General features: G+C 38.3%; 1 protein-coding gene across 1 annotated transcript in view; it reads right to left on the bottom strand.

Annotated features, from left to right (window-relative positions):
• Positions 1-45: 45 nt before the first annotated feature.
• zanl (zonadhesin, like) overlaps positions 46-14,626 on the bottom strand; it is a 38,732-nt gene continuing 24,151 nt past the window's right edge. The window contains exons 65-105 of the mRNA XM_083540781.1: positions 14,427-14,620; positions 14,199-14,340; positions 13,755-13,999; positions 13,517-13,665; positions 13,260-13,388; positions 13,001-13,139; positions 12,749-12,890; positions 12,404-12,600; positions 12,175-12,313; positions 11,935-12,051; positions 11,657-11,781; positions 10,724-10,869; positions 10,432-10,575; positions 10,227-10,334; positions 9,914-10,083; positions 9,427-9,629; positions 9,113-9,254; positions 8,763-9,019; positions 8,469-8,646; positions 8,194-8,302; positions 7,830-7,924; positions 7,461-7,637; positions 7,017-7,219; positions 6,664-6,808; positions 6,118-6,359; positions 5,771-5,935; positions 5,314-5,441; positions 4,512-4,783; positions 4,111-4,319; positions 3,834-3,978; positions 3,415-3,662; positions 3,088-3,217; positions 2,780-2,981; positions 2,352-2,513; positions 2,014-2,144; positions 1,401-1,603; positions 1,146-1,281; positions 888-1,013; positions 674-767; positions 433-491; positions 46-343 (exon numbers count right to left, since the gene is read on the bottom strand). Coding sequence (XP_083396907.1) covers positions 270-343; positions 433-491; positions 674-767; positions 888-1,013; positions 1,146-1,281; positions 1,401-1,603; positions 2,014-2,144; positions 2,352-2,513; positions 2,780-2,981; positions 3,088-3,217; positions 3,415-3,662; positions 3,834-3,978; positions 4,111-4,319; positions 4,512-4,783; positions 5,314-5,441; positions 5,771-5,935; positions 6,118-6,359; positions 6,664-6,808; positions 7,017-7,219; positions 7,461-7,637; positions 7,830-7,924; positions 8,194-8,302; positions 8,469-8,646; positions 8,763-9,019; positions 9,113-9,254; positions 9,427-9,629; positions 9,914-10,083; positions 10,227-10,334; positions 10,432-10,575; positions 10,724-10,869; positions 11,657-11,781; positions 11,935-12,051; positions 12,175-12,313; positions 12,404-12,600; positions 12,749-12,890; positions 13,001-13,139; positions 13,260-13,388; positions 13,517-13,665; positions 13,755-13,999; positions 14,199-14,340; positions 14,427-14,620 — 6,521 coding nt within the window. The 3' untranslated portion in view covers positions 46-269. The remainder of the gene's footprint in view (positions 344-432; positions 492-673; positions 768-887; positions 1,014-1,145; positions 1,282-1,400; positions 1,604-2,013; positions 2,145-2,351; positions 2,514-2,779; positions 2,982-3,087; positions 3,218-3,414; positions 3,663-3,833; positions 3,979-4,110; positions 4,320-4,511; positions 4,784-5,313; positions 5,442-5,770; positions 5,936-6,117; positions 6,360-6,663; positions 6,809-7,016; positions 7,220-7,460; positions 7,638-7,829; positions 7,925-8,193; positions 8,303-8,468; positions 8,647-8,762; positions 9,020-9,112; positions 9,255-9,426; positions 9,630-9,913; positions 10,084-10,226; positions 10,335-10,431; positions 10,576-10,723; positions 10,870-11,656; positions 11,782-11,934; positions 12,052-12,174; positions 12,314-12,403; positions 12,601-12,748; positions 12,891-13,000; positions 13,140-13,259; positions 13,389-13,516; positions 13,666-13,754; positions 14,000-14,198; positions 14,341-14,426; positions 14,621-14,626) is intronic.

The raw sequence follows: 14,626 nt of genomic DNA, 5'->3' as shown, positions 1-14,626 counted from the left end.
TCATAAAAAACAAACAAAAAACAAACAAAAAAACAACATACTGTTAAGAATTATTATTTTTTTTATTAAATCAAAAGATTATTGCACCTTGTACCAACAATTTCACTAAGGTTTACAAATAAGTTATGAAAAATGATTCAAAAATTCCCAATCGCCAAAAGAATCCCAGTGCAGTTCAATAGTTCTTGTTCACGTGCCAATTCCTGTAATATTCACATTTTAATAAATACAAAATAAAATCATATTGAAAATTAGAACATATGGCTGATTCAGAAGTTAGAAGATTTTAACACTGTGCTGTCCACACTTCTTCTGGTTTCAGCCAAGTTTGTGTAGGGAAGATCTGTTGGCAAATATTAGTTCTGTTAATCAAATTGTATAGTTTTATCACTGTTAGCAAAAACAGCTTCTAATGAAAGACACCACACATACCTTTATTTCCCAATGGTAGACTGTTACTGCTACTGGTATCATAACTGTATTTTCTGTATCTGAGAAGAGAATTCATAGGAATATGCTTTATAACATATTAACCAAATGGAAACGTGTGAAATTGTTTAACTTGATAGCTATTATTTGAGTTCAAATCCAAATGCTATAGTATATATAGTTATTTCATAAATGTCATATTTTGGACAATATTTTACTGTGAATTTTGGTTTCCTTGAAATACCTCTTTGATCTCTTGCAGACACAAATAATTATTGTGATGATGATGATGAGCGCAAGTGGTACCAAGACTCCAATAAGGATGATGGTTGTCTGATCTGTTAGAACAATAGGCAAAATATACCATTGATTCTTTAAAGAACATTGTATACAAGTGTGGTAAATTTATTCTACATTTTTTCAGATGTATTCTTGATCATTTTGATATTTGTAGTTACCTAGGCCTACTTTATCCTCACAGTTGTTCCCATTAAAACCTTTTGGACATATGCAGGTATAGCTGAAGTCTGCCCCCTCAACACACGTACCACCATTCAAGCATGGTGCGCTTGAGCATTGGTCCTCTGAGAAACAGAGAGAACTTTAGATAGAGCTTATATTTGCTTGACAAAGTATACTGTCAAACTATAGAGAGAAGCGATGAGACAAATACTGGAAGGTGCATATTGTGGAGAATTTTAAGTGGATGCACTCACGGTTGTAGCAGTCACGTAAGGTGTTGAAGATGGCGCAGGCTTGGTTGTCTTTGCAGCCTTTGGGTTTACAAACAGCACCAGTGGGTGTACACTCACAGCTTTGAGCACAGTCCTCAGTCACAAATGTCTCCATCAGCTGTGTGTTTGTGTGTGTGAAAAGAAAACCGTAGGACACACATTGTTTTAAGCTTACAATACCTGTATTACTTAAGTCAGAAATAACTGTCCATCAAATACGCATAACTGAGAACTCACGGTGTAGTAACGGCCTAAAAATGTGCAGCCACATTCATTGTAAGGAACACACATGTCGCCACTCATGGTAAATCCAGGATTGCATTGACATCCCTCTAAGCACGAGTTCTGCTCACACTCCGAGGGTGCTGCTAAGTCAGCGCATGATGCTGGACATGCTGTCATGCAGGTTGTGTAGCTACTGTTGGCACCACATGACAGGGCTGCAACACACACAATTCACAGTGAGAAAACTTTTAAGCTGTTGGTTTTCATATTATATATATATTTTTTGTGTATTTGTTAGGAATATTCATATGGTGGGTGTGTGGCAGCAAAAAAAAAAGACAAATTATTAGAGTACATTAGTGATTTTATAGAGAATTCACAATATTTATAATTTGTTAGAAAAAATAAAGTGAGGAATTTTATATATGCCCATGCTTTACTTTATGGTCTCCAAATGATTCATTATGATCAAATTCTTTGCAGACTGAAACATCTGGAAACAGCAGTATATAGTATATACTACATATAGTATTAACCAAAAAAATGTCACTTACTGAAAAATCTAAGAAACTACACACCCAAAAACATTTGATAGACAAGTGGTGTGTAAGTGTGTGTCACATACCACACTCCAGTTGTGTTCTCCATGAACCTAATACAATTCCCTGTTCCTGACAAGCCAGAGCATAAGCAGCATAGCTTTGACAGCGCAGTGGGGAATTGCTTTGCTCTGCACACAAGTCGAACACACAGTCCCTATAACACACACACATGCAGTGTCCTGGTCAGAGTAATGTAAATTTTTATATATCAGGAATATTATACAATAAGAATATGATCTGCACCCAATACACTCATTACAGTAAAGTCTATCAGTCGTCTAGAGTACAAGACACACATTGAAAAAAACATCTGTGCTCTCTGGGTAGAGGTCATTCTAATCAAACAAGCCACTGCACTTACTCATAGAACTGATCAGGCAAAATTGTGGTGTGGCAGGATGCAAAGGGTCCTGATGAGTCACTTAGTGCACCACACTGCTTCTTCCCTGCCACTTCCTCCAGCTGAGCTTCAGTGCATCCAACTGTCTCATAGCCTGATTCTAATTTTTCTTCCACCTCTCTCCTAAGATGCATAAACAAAGAGAAAGAAATTTAAAATCAAGGTTTTTGTAGCTAGGCATGGGATACAAAGATAGAGTTTGTAGGATGATATACGCTATGAAACCAAAACCAAAGCTTTTTATATGCTTGTATTTAGTGTAGTACACATACAGTGTAATGTGTAGCTTTGTCTTATTACAATTGCTATTAGATTAAAATATAAAATTGAAATGAGAGCTGATCAGGTGATGGTTTAAACAAGGCCCAGTTTGAAAGTGCTTTACTTACTTGTGCAAATGGGCAAGCAGTGGCAGGTTTGAGGTATGGAACTCCTCTCCTTGCTTGTCACTCACTCTCCAGCTATCACCAAACTCATTAAGGTTGCGGGTAAGGCTTCCATCAGGCTTCACATACTCATTATTGGAGCGACTGTCATAGTTTCCACAAAGGCCACGTACATGTGTTTTGTAGGTGCTTGGCAAAATTACCTCTGTTGAGGGGGAAAGGTGTTACTGCTGGGGTGTGTGTGTTTGTTCTGTGTTGTTTATGCTGAGTGTGGCTGTGACTATGGTGCGAATAATGTGCTTTATTCTCACCTCCTTGCATGTTGCCATCAAAGCGCACAGTAAGGCCAAAATCAGTTGTGAGCTGAAGGTAACGGGAGTTCAAGGAGATCTTGATGCCTTGGTTAGGACTCAATGGCGGGGACACACGCTCACCATTAACCTGTCGGATGAATCCCCATGGCACAGAAATGATAAAATTATGTAAATTAAATTTTTTGTGTTTTAAAAATCAATGTGACCATTTTTGAATTCCTCGAAATTAGATGCTACATTTTGAACAAATTTTCAATATTATTTGTAGTGCCTGAGTTTGCATGTATAATTTCACTGCATGCTTGTAATCATGAGTTTTCTTACCAGCAGCCGCTTCTTTTGGAGCATGCGAACGGTGACATCATACACCTCTACATATACCTCGTGCAGGTAGGAGATGCGGTTGTTGCCACCTCTGCGGGCATTCTTACCCCTCACAGTGAGTGGTGTGAGGAAGCGGGGTAGGTCATGATCCTTGGTTAATACATATGTATATGGGCCCTGGTAATGGTGGTTGAATTTGTCAAAGGTGCGGTAGTGGGGATCTCCAGAAATGGTGCACTTGTCAAAATCTAGGAATGTAAAGATTTTTTTAAACATGTTTATCTAATGTAAACTAACAAACAAATAAACAAATAAAGCAAACAAGCACATAAATCACATACTTACAAACCTATCAAACATTCATATTTTTATAAGCTTAGAAAAAAAGAAAAGGAGGATAATTAGTTCCTAGGACTCACACTCAGGTCTGCAGTAGCGCTCGCCATCGTTGTCCAGAGCACAAATGGAGGTGGAGCCGCACTGAAAGCTCTTGCAGCTCAGTACTCCTCCCTGACTGCATGTACACTTTTGGACACAGTGTTCTGTCACCCAAGAATCCCCAACCTGTAACACACAACATGATTACTGACCACCTTTTTTCTGTATAACATTGTGGTTAACAAATGTTTCTTAATAATACCTGATGTTGGGTTTGCTGATGTATAGGTAAAAAAAAATAAAAAATAGGCAACTCACATCATGATATTCTCCTTTGCTGTCCACACATCCACAGTTGGAAAATGGTACACACTTGCCATCACTCAGCACAAAGCCTGCATTACACTGGCAGCCCTCCACACAGCCATTTGGTGGCAGGGGACAGAAAATAGGGAAAAGGTCTGCACAGGTGGGAGGGCATGGTGGTGTGCAGTCCGAGTAGTGGCTGTTTGGGGGGCATGGAAGAGCTGTATGGAAATTCAAAACAGAGCAGCTGCTGTTTTATATCTGAGCCACTCTGAGGCATCTCTCATTACACAACTTCTTTAACTTTCTTACCTGATTCTATACAGCATTACCAGCATGACATTGCATTAAGTACCAAGACTACGTTTTAAGACCATGTTCTCTTGTTGGTAAGTAAATGAAGTATCACTCACGACAGAAGGTAGTGTTTCTCCAGTTGATGGTGACACCAGCAGTCTGGCAGGCCTGGGCATAGGCCTCCACGTTGTTGCACAGTGTGGACTCCATGCCATCATACTCGCACATGTCATAGATGCAGTTCCCCAGGAAGGGTTCAGGAGGGATGAGTAAGTGGCAGGGCTCAAACTGGTTTGACATGATAATGCTTGCACATTGAGCCTGGATAGCATTCAGTTCCTCTTTTGTGCAGTTCAGATGAACATCCGGACGTGTGTCTGGCTGACATCTACAGAGACAGAGATTGACAAAGAGACAAAAGAAAGAAATAATAAATAAATAAAATAAATATGATAAAGTAAAAAAAAATGTATGTTCAATTTAATATGACAAATGTACTTTAATTAAGTTTTACTCAAGTGTATACTCAAAAACCTGTCATGCAATCATTAAAAAAATATTTTTCATTGTTAACTAAGACTTTAAATACATTGTACTTAGATTTAAAAAATTTGCCATATTCAATATGTTGAAATAAGCAGATGCTACTTTTCCTCCTACTTTGGTTTCAATTCATCTGCCAGAGATAATTCATCCCTTTTTTAGCCTCCTGCAGATTTGACTTTTGAATTGACTCTCTTTTTTCTGACATTCCTCCTGCTGCAGATGATTTAACTACCAAGAGTTTAATTTATAAAACTGAATGAAATGTCTAAAAATGTTTTAAATAAATCTCAAATATCATCTCTTTTTAATACCTAATTCTTTTGTTATTAGACATTAAATTGCATCTACTGGATGTACATTTCAGATACTTACCCAGGATCCTTGTCTCCCTCTGCCTTCCAGCTGTTACCCAACTCTATGACATCTTTGGCTGGCTGGCCATTTGGCATTAAGTTGTCATCATTGGAATCACCATTGTAATTTCCACACATACCACATACCTATGAACATAGTAGAACATAAAAAACAAATATAAGCCAGAAAACAAAAGAGCAACAATTTCATACTACAAGTAACAACTGATTCATGATTGAGTTGTTTTGGTTTGTTATGTTTTATGGTCTGTGATGGAATGCTACCTGTAATACCCTTCATGTATATGCTTTTGGGAATTTTATTATTCCATGCTACTTGGTGCAATTTATCTCCACTGTACTCAGTTTGTGAGGATATCAAGATCTAGAATCTTACACTAGTTGAAGGGATGAACTACAGCTTTATTCAAAAAATAATGACAAAGCCAGTGAATATCATTAGCTTGTTTTCTCACCTTGTTGAAATAATCTCCAGGTACAGTGATCTCTACATGGTGAACACCATCAAACTGGACAATGAGGCCAAAGTCAGTTGACAGCACGCTGTTGACACCACTAGTGAACACCCTGGCCTTGGCTATAGCAATGTCCATCGGAGTACGAATCCTTTGCCCATCCAGCTATATAGGACAAAACCCGGAAAACTATATGACCAAATTATTATTTTTTTGTATCTACAAAGGTATATTGTATTCTTGGTAATAATGAATTATAAACCACACATGCTTATAAGGCCACTCTTTCGTGACATTTTATGACATCAAGTTTTGGTTTTTGACATATCAGTTTTTCTAACCCTTACCAGTACTCTCTTGCTCTTGCTCAGTGTGACATTAGCTCCTGGAAGGAATATAGTGACAGAACGAACGTAGGAGGCTTCAGGCTGGCCACGCTCTTCATTTTTGGCCACAATGGTAAATGGAGTCACCATGGAGCTGTTGCACACTTCCACCAAAGTGTAAGTACATGTGCCCATGTAGGAATGCATGATACCATCAAAGGTGTAGTAATGAGGATCACCAGCTATGTGGCAAATACCCACTCCTATACACACAGAGATTTAGAGAGTTAAATAAATTCTCTACAGTGGACTTTTGCTAGCTTTTCATAAGACTTTGTAATAAGTGTACACAGTGAACATAGTCATTATAGACTAAATGAGTAACACAATTATGCAGGGTTAAATTAGCTGTTAGCTCATACATCTTGAACAGTGAGTAGTTATTTACAAAATGTAAATGTAAAAAAATATTGTTTTGAATGGAGAAAATGAGTGAACCTTGTACTTGGATGTGACTTGTGTGAATACCCACTCTGTATACTATAAATAGGTTGGAGAAGTGCATACCTGTATCCACACAGCCCAGCTGGCCTTCTTGAACTTTACACTCCTGTGCAGGGCTACACTTCCATGCTTCACATGTAACATTGTTCAAAGGATAACACATGCACCGTTCAGAGCAGTCATCCTTGGTAAACCAGCTTTCGCCCACCTGAATAATAACACACAATCATAAGGTTGACATCTTTTGTGAAAAAAAAAAACAAAACATGATTGTACATAGAACTATATTAATAGAATTGTACAATAAACAAAAAACATCAGCAACATATGGCCATTATGGGCATCAAAGATGTGCTTAGGGGTCATTTAAAACTCTTTCTGTAACACTTTTTCTGATTACAGTAATTTTTACATACAGGTCTGTAGTAGCTGTTTTTATCAGTACATCCACACTGACTGAAGGCCACACATTTGTCTCCACTCAATATAAGTCCTTTGTCACAAACACATCCTTCTACACATGGCTGTGTGCATGTGCTGGCTGATCCAGGATCCTGACAGCTTGCAGGGCATGCAGTAGCACAGTGCTCATAGTGACTGCCAACAGGACATTTTAGAGCTGAAGGACATTGAGAAACAAGCAAACTGGTTAAAAGACAGACATATGTTGCTGATAAGCCATCAAATAGCTTAATTTGCTAAAAAACTATTTCAGTTTTGAATATGCAACATAGGAGAAGGTAACAGCTATTGATACACAGAAACAAAAATTGAAAAGCATGCATGCATTATCTCAATAATAAATAAGTAACAAAATTTGCTAATTAAGGCACACCTCGTGCTCATGGACAAATACTTACGACAGAAAGTGTTGTTCCTCCAGTTAATTGGCACCCCAGCTTGGGCACATAGGTCCGCATAGCTTTCAATAGCCTGGCAGAGGGCCACAGCAGATCCACCTGTGCCACACTGGTCAAACAAGCAGTTCTCAAAATATGGGTTAGGCGGCACAACATTATGGCATGCTTTGAAGATTCCTGAAAGCCCAGAAGAGGAATGGAGCTTAGACACCATATGGCACACATATGGCACACAGTCTGCCAATCAAATTAAGCTCTGTGAAGATCTGCCTGAGAAGTGGTGTGTGTGTGTGTTTGTGTGTTTGTGTGTGTGTGTGTGTGTGCGTGCGTGCGTGCGTGTGTGTGTGTGTGTGTGTGTGTTGCGCGTACCATCAGGATCAGTGATCATTCCACAACTAGTTGGTTTCTTAGCTTCACTCTCAATATCTTTATTACATTCAATATCTCCACCTCCATGACTACAACTGGAAGTCAAAATAAAAAGAAGCAATGCATTTTAAATACCTAAACAAAATAAGAAAATTCTATAGACATCAGGTACATGCACAGACAACTAAACAGAGTATTTGTCTTACAGTGCTTTGCCCGTGGGCATTACTTCATGAGTCCCACATTCCAAGATTTTCATCTATAATTATTAGGCATGTACCAACGTGTACTTTAACTGTTTGACTACTACACATCCTGTGTTTGCATTTACTAGATTACAGTAGTTAAGAGTGGTATCACTTACTCTGGTCTATCATCAGGCACCTGCCAGCTCTCTCCAAGCTCACTGGTGTTGCTTGTAGGTTTGCCATCTGACATTATGTTGTCATCTGTTGGGTTGTCATTGTAATTTCCTTTGGGATTGATGTAAATAAAGAGAACATTAACAACAGCACAACATTTGTAACATATACTATATATATATATATATTACAAAAAATATAGCTGATTAATGACAAAACATATCAGAATAAATATATGAATGTTAATAGTTTTGTTAAACCATGGCATTAATCTTACCACACATTCCACAAAACAGGCCTTTGTAAGCGGCAGGAATACTGACATCTGCATGGTGATTGCCATCAAAGCGCACACGCAGACCAAATTTCGTCTCCAGCACCACAAACTTTCCACTGAGGAAGATCTTTACAGCATTTGGCAGAGTGATGGGCACAATCACCTGAACTCCATTTACCTGAAATAAGAAAGGTATTGATATTGTACTACTGGATACACAAACACATATTTAGTACGAACATTTCGCATACACATGACTGCAATTCAATATAAAGTCTGTGAAGTGCCTTTTACCTGAACTTTACGTCCTTTGCCTAGAATGATCTTACTTCCATACACATTGATTATGACCGATTTGACATAGGACACTTTCTTGTTATTGCCCCTATGTTCATTCTGCGTGTCAACAGTGAAGTATGGCAACCATGATGTCTCATTGCAGGGCTTTGTGAGTGTATAAGAGCATGAGCCCATGAAATGATGGACCTTCTGGTCAAAAGAAGTATAGTGGGGGTCCCCAGACACAGAGCAAATTCCGGAAATGATAGGCTCTTCAAAAAAAAAAAAAAGACAGAATGAACATTGTTGCTCTAATCTGATCTAAAGTGATAAACAACTATAAGGTGTATTTGATTTTTTTTTACCTTTAGGTTTACATATGTACTCTCCAGCTAGTAATTGGCAGGTCTCTGTAGGAAGACAACTGCTTTTACTGCAATGTATAATTTTTCCACTTAGACATACACATTGATGTTCACAGCTTTCCAGGAACCAGCTCTCATTCACCTAGTCAATGCAGAAACACACATATTAGTTAGTTAATAAATGAGTTAATTAACAATATCAAATAATCTGCTTGAATTATAGTATTATATATAGTACATTCAGAAATGGTTGATATGTGGTTTTCATGCCTGTCACATGTGTGTGTGTGTGAGTGTGTTGTGTGAAAGCTCACAGGGTGGTAGGAGCCATCAGAGTCGACACAGCCACAGTCTTTGAGAGGCACACACTTGTTGTTGCTCAGGACAAAGCCAGGGTCACACTTGCAGCCTTCAACACACTTCTGTCCACAGCCAGGTGGACCACTCACACCCACACATGTCTCTGGACACGAACTTACACACATAGAGTAGTGGCTGTTGGGGGGACAAACCAAAGCTGTGAAGAAAATAAAGAGAGAAACATTTTTAATACAACATAATATCAGCATTTGTGGCATTATTCGTACGGAGTTTACAATTTCTGCTCACAAAAACTCCAAAATGGAAAGAGACATAAACTAATTTAAGTAATGATATCATTACTTAATTTGATAAACAAGACAACAAAAGATAAGCCTGATTACGTCTATAGTGTAAAACACTGTTCAATATAAGAGAAATTTTAGAATTTCAGTGAGTTTAGTCACAAATTTTGTTCTGAATGTGACTGTTGAGACTCACGACAGAAGTCTGGCTCCCTCCATTGGTGCACTGGAGCTCCTGCACTGAGACAGGCATCAGTATAAGCCTGGAGCTGATCACACAGAGTCTGCAGCAGTCCGTCATAGTGGCACATATCAAACACACAGTTTTTAAAGAATCGCAGAGGGTCGACCACCTTTATACAATCCCTATGTGTGTAAAGAGGATAAAGAGGATGAGAAACAAAGGAGCCCAAAAAAGAAAACAGTAGTAAAAATAGTATAAAACACAAGTTTACTGTGTGTTTGCATTATTTCTATTACTATCTAGTCTATAAATCAAATCTGCATACCTGAATGGTCCACTGGTGTCAATAATTTTCCCACATTTATCTGGTTTAGCCACTTCAGCCTCAACACTTGGGTCACAAGGTGGATCAGGCGCAACATCAGGCTTGCACCTAAAAAGAAATTGCAAAGAAATTGCTATTCAGGCAAGCTATTAAAAATTAGCCAATAACTACTGAGAATAAATAAAAAACAACAAAATGGACTAACGTTTCATCTTCATCCTTGTCAGTTTGCCAGCTGTTGCCAAACTGATCTGAGCTTCCAGCCAGGGAACCATCTGGCTTTGTAAAATCATTGATGGGTTTTCCGTTGTAGTCTCCACACAAACCACACATCTGACCAAAGTAAGTACTGAGAAAGAGATAGAGATAAAGTGAGAGAGAGAGAAATTGAAAAAGAGAGAGAGACGGGGTTTAATAAGGGTTATTGATTTTTTTTTTACCCTTGTTTTCTAAAAATAAATTGTAAAAGTAAAATTAGTCGATTTCAGCAGTGGTACCTGGGCACAGTGATCTTAGCGTAGTGGTTGCCATCCCAGCGTACCTCCAGACCAAAAGGAGTGCTGAGGATTACATACTGTCCAGCTGATGTTAAAGAGATTAGAGGAGAAGGAGAGTAGGGTAGAGCCACCTTACGACCATTCACCTGAAGTGATGAAGAAGCAAAAAAGAATTAGATTTAGAAGCAGCCTTTACCAAAACAAGACTAATTAAAAAAAATGTTTAATACAATTTATAAATCAAGTCTGGGCATATATACTACATAGACAAAGGTAATGGGACAACTAACTATTCCAGCCAAGTGTTTTATCCCAATCTGTTACCACAAAGACTAAGAAACTTAATTGTATACAACATATATGGATGCAGTAGCATAAAATCCTGAACTAGGAGACTCAAACCTGTTTGAGCAGAACGATTGCCCTGTGCACAAAGCTAGCTACATAAAGATATAGTTTTCATGTGCTGGAGTGGATATCAAGAGGCTCTTAAGTGGCCCCCTCTGAACTCAACACTATCGAACACCTTTGGGATTATCTGAAATGTTGTCTGCCTTGTCACCCTACATCAGTAACTGATTTAATAATAGATTTCTTGCTGAATGAACAAAATCTTCTCAGCCATTCTCCAAAATCTAGGGTAACATCTTCCCAAAGAGTGAAAGGTATAATAAAAAATGAGATTAAATGTGGAATGTTCAAAAAAGCACACATGAATTATGTACATATAGAGTATTTTAAAGGATAGCAGATATAAAATGTCAATATCAAGGAAAGGATAATACGAATAGAATAACTGAACGGAAAAAAGAAATTTTTTAAATTTATGCTGTATATTCCAAACACATACATGAAAATATCAAGGAAATAATTTTATACACCTCAAATAAAACAAAAATATAAATCTCCTTATATTCAATAGTTTGTACTTACCAAGGTGGTTCTTCTCTTCATCAGCGTCACAGTGATGCCATCTACAGTCACATACAACTTCCTAAGGTATGATATGCCAGGGATTATTCTTTCTTCATTCTTTCCTTCCACAGAGAACCAGGGGCCTGTAAATACATATAATTTAAAATTAAAATGGCGTGCCATAATTGATTTATTGATTTTGGAAGTTTTTGTTACCATATCCATTTCAAATACAACTGTAGAAATGTATTTATACAGTTCTACAATGCAGTCTTCCTAGAAAGTTCTCAACTCACCAGTGTTGTTTCTGCAGTTGCGGGCCAGCGTGTAGGTGCAGGTTCCCATGAAGGTAAAGAAATTACCATCAAAGGTGTTGTAATGGGGATCACCAGATATAATACAGTCCTGAGAGTCTATTTGGGAATAGAGCATGTGAATATTTATCTTTAATTGCTCTTATATTAAAGAACTGCATGGTTCCAAATTATTTACTGAAAATAAATGCATTCTAAAAAGTTTTACTTTTAAGTACTCACCCACTGGGTAGCATCCTATTTCTCCTCCCTGCACACCACACTGCTGCATGGAAGGACATTCTGCAGCATTGCAGGTAACAAATGGAGGATCACATTTGCACAGCAACTCACAGTCTTTAGTGTAAAACTTGTCTCCGCTCTAAAATAAGGGGACAAAAGAGAGAATAGTTTAGAGAACTGTAGCATGAACTCATTCCTTGACTTTGCAAAGAAATACTGACTTCCTTACCTGGTAATATTGTCCATTATACTTGCAGCCACAAGTGTCTGCCTTCACACATTTATCACCACTGAGTAAATATCCAGGGTTACACACACACCCTTCAGAACAGGGTCCAGTGCACTGGCTAGGTGGAGGAGGGTTACAGGAGGGCTGGCAAGGAGACACGCAGGGGTTGTAGTGGCTGTTTGGTGGGCATTTAAGAGCTAAAAGGAAAACACAAAATGTTACACTGCAAGAACAAATTGCTTTTAAAATAATAGCATGATATATACATATTTGAACATGCATATATTTATATTATTCTAAAAGAAGTATTTTGATATTTGAATACAAAATTTCTGTGAGACTCACGGCAGAAGGTACTGTTTCTCCAGGGTCCGATGGTGACACCACGGTCCTGACACTCATTTACGTAGGCTTCAATCGCTTCACACAGTGCAGAGTGAGGACCACCCAAAGCACACAGGTCAAATACACAGTTTTGGAAGAAACTCTACACAAAAGCAATTAAGAACACAATTAAAACATAAAGCACAGGGTTACTGTTATGTGAATAAAATCGTCCTCTGCTCAGCTGTAAATGTTCTGGTCTAATTAACTTACATTAGGATTGACTTTTGGGTGACAGACAGCAAATGGGCCTTTGCTGTCCAATATGATTCCGCAGTATGCAGGACTCTCATAAAGATCCTTTTCTGTGTCTGTGCAGCCAGGATTTGGGTCGACTGGGCTTTTGTTGCAGCTGAAATAGAAATGAAAATAAGTGTAATTTCTCTGTCATTGTACATAATGACTATAGAATAGAGGGAGTTTGGAAAACCAAATCCCGCTCTACTTATACTTTTCAAAACCAATGTCTCACTCAGGGTCTGTGTTCCAGCTGTTGCCAAACTCAGTTGGACTGCTGACCAGTTGACCAGTGGGAGTACGGAAATCATCCATAACGTTGCCATTATAATCTCCACACAGGCCACAAAGCTTATCCTGATAGCTGCACAAGCACACAAACAAACATTATATGAGAATGACAGCAATTTATTCATTTTAGAAAAAATGAATTAAGTTTTTTGTTTTTTACATGAGCCTTATTTAACCACATCACTGTAACACAACACTCACTCTTTAATAACTTTGATGTCCATATAGTGGTTTCCATCATAGCGAACTGTCACACCAAAGTTCATGGACACTGTGTAGAGTGTTCCCTGTTTGAAGATGTCCACTCCAGGAACAGGGCTCAGTGGTATGTTCACTTTTGTTCCATTCACCTGAGAACAGTTAAAGAAGAGTTTGTAATTACTTTATTTGAATTAATTTCTTACAATATTTTCTATTTTCCTTCATTGCATTTTCTCACCTGCACAATGCCGTCTTTCAGGATGGACACCTTCACTCCCAGAACATGGACATGGACAGCACTCACATAACTGATTGTGGGAATGTTGTAGCGATTCTCATTGTCAACATAAACAGCGAAGTGTGGAACATCTGTGCTGTTACATGGCTCTGACATTAAGTAAGTGCAGTTGCCCATGAAGTTATAGTTCTTCTTATCAAAGGTGGTGTAATGTGGGTCACCTGAGGCGATACACGTTGAAGTGTCTGTACATGAAAAGGAAAATTGAAAAAGTTTTCCATTAAGGTTTGGTAAATAAAATTATAACATCATAAAGCTGATATTTTTGCTAATGTTTAATTCTTAAAAAAACGATGAAAACAAAACATTTTTAATGATTTATTTTAATAACCATGTACATTTTTATCCTCCAGTAACCACCTTCCAAACAGATTTATACAGCACCTTTAGGATAACAGCCATAGACTCCTCCCACTTGCCGACATTCTTCTGTGGGGTCACAGGTGTTGTCCACACAGTTTAGGGTATAATTGCCTGCACAGCGACACAGCTTGGAGCAGCCATTCCCAAAGACAATCTCTCCTGGCTGAAAGAAAATTACTTAGAGAATGAATAGTGCTGCATTAGGGCTGGGTGTAGATTAAACCATAAACAACTGGAAATTGTGTTTACCTCGTAGTAGTTGTTATTTTCATCCAGACATCCACACGTCTCGATAGGGACACAACGTTTTCCCCTGAACACAAATCCTGGTTTACAGAAACATCCACTGATACAGGAGCCTGTGCAGTTGGTGGAGGGGTCTTTACAGCTGGGAATGCAAGCTGGACCACATTCAATGTACTCAGCATCAGGAGGACACTTCACTATTA

Source organism: Silurus aristotelis, assembly GCF_946808225.1.
Source record: "Silurus aristotelis genome assembly, chromosome: 5".
Taxonomy (NCBI): domain Eukaryota; kingdom Metazoa; phylum Chordata; class Actinopteri; order Siluriformes; family Siluridae; genus Silurus; species Silurus aristotelis.
Note: the sequence above shows the minus strand (reverse complement) of the source record. Positions and strands in the feature narration are given on the sequence as shown.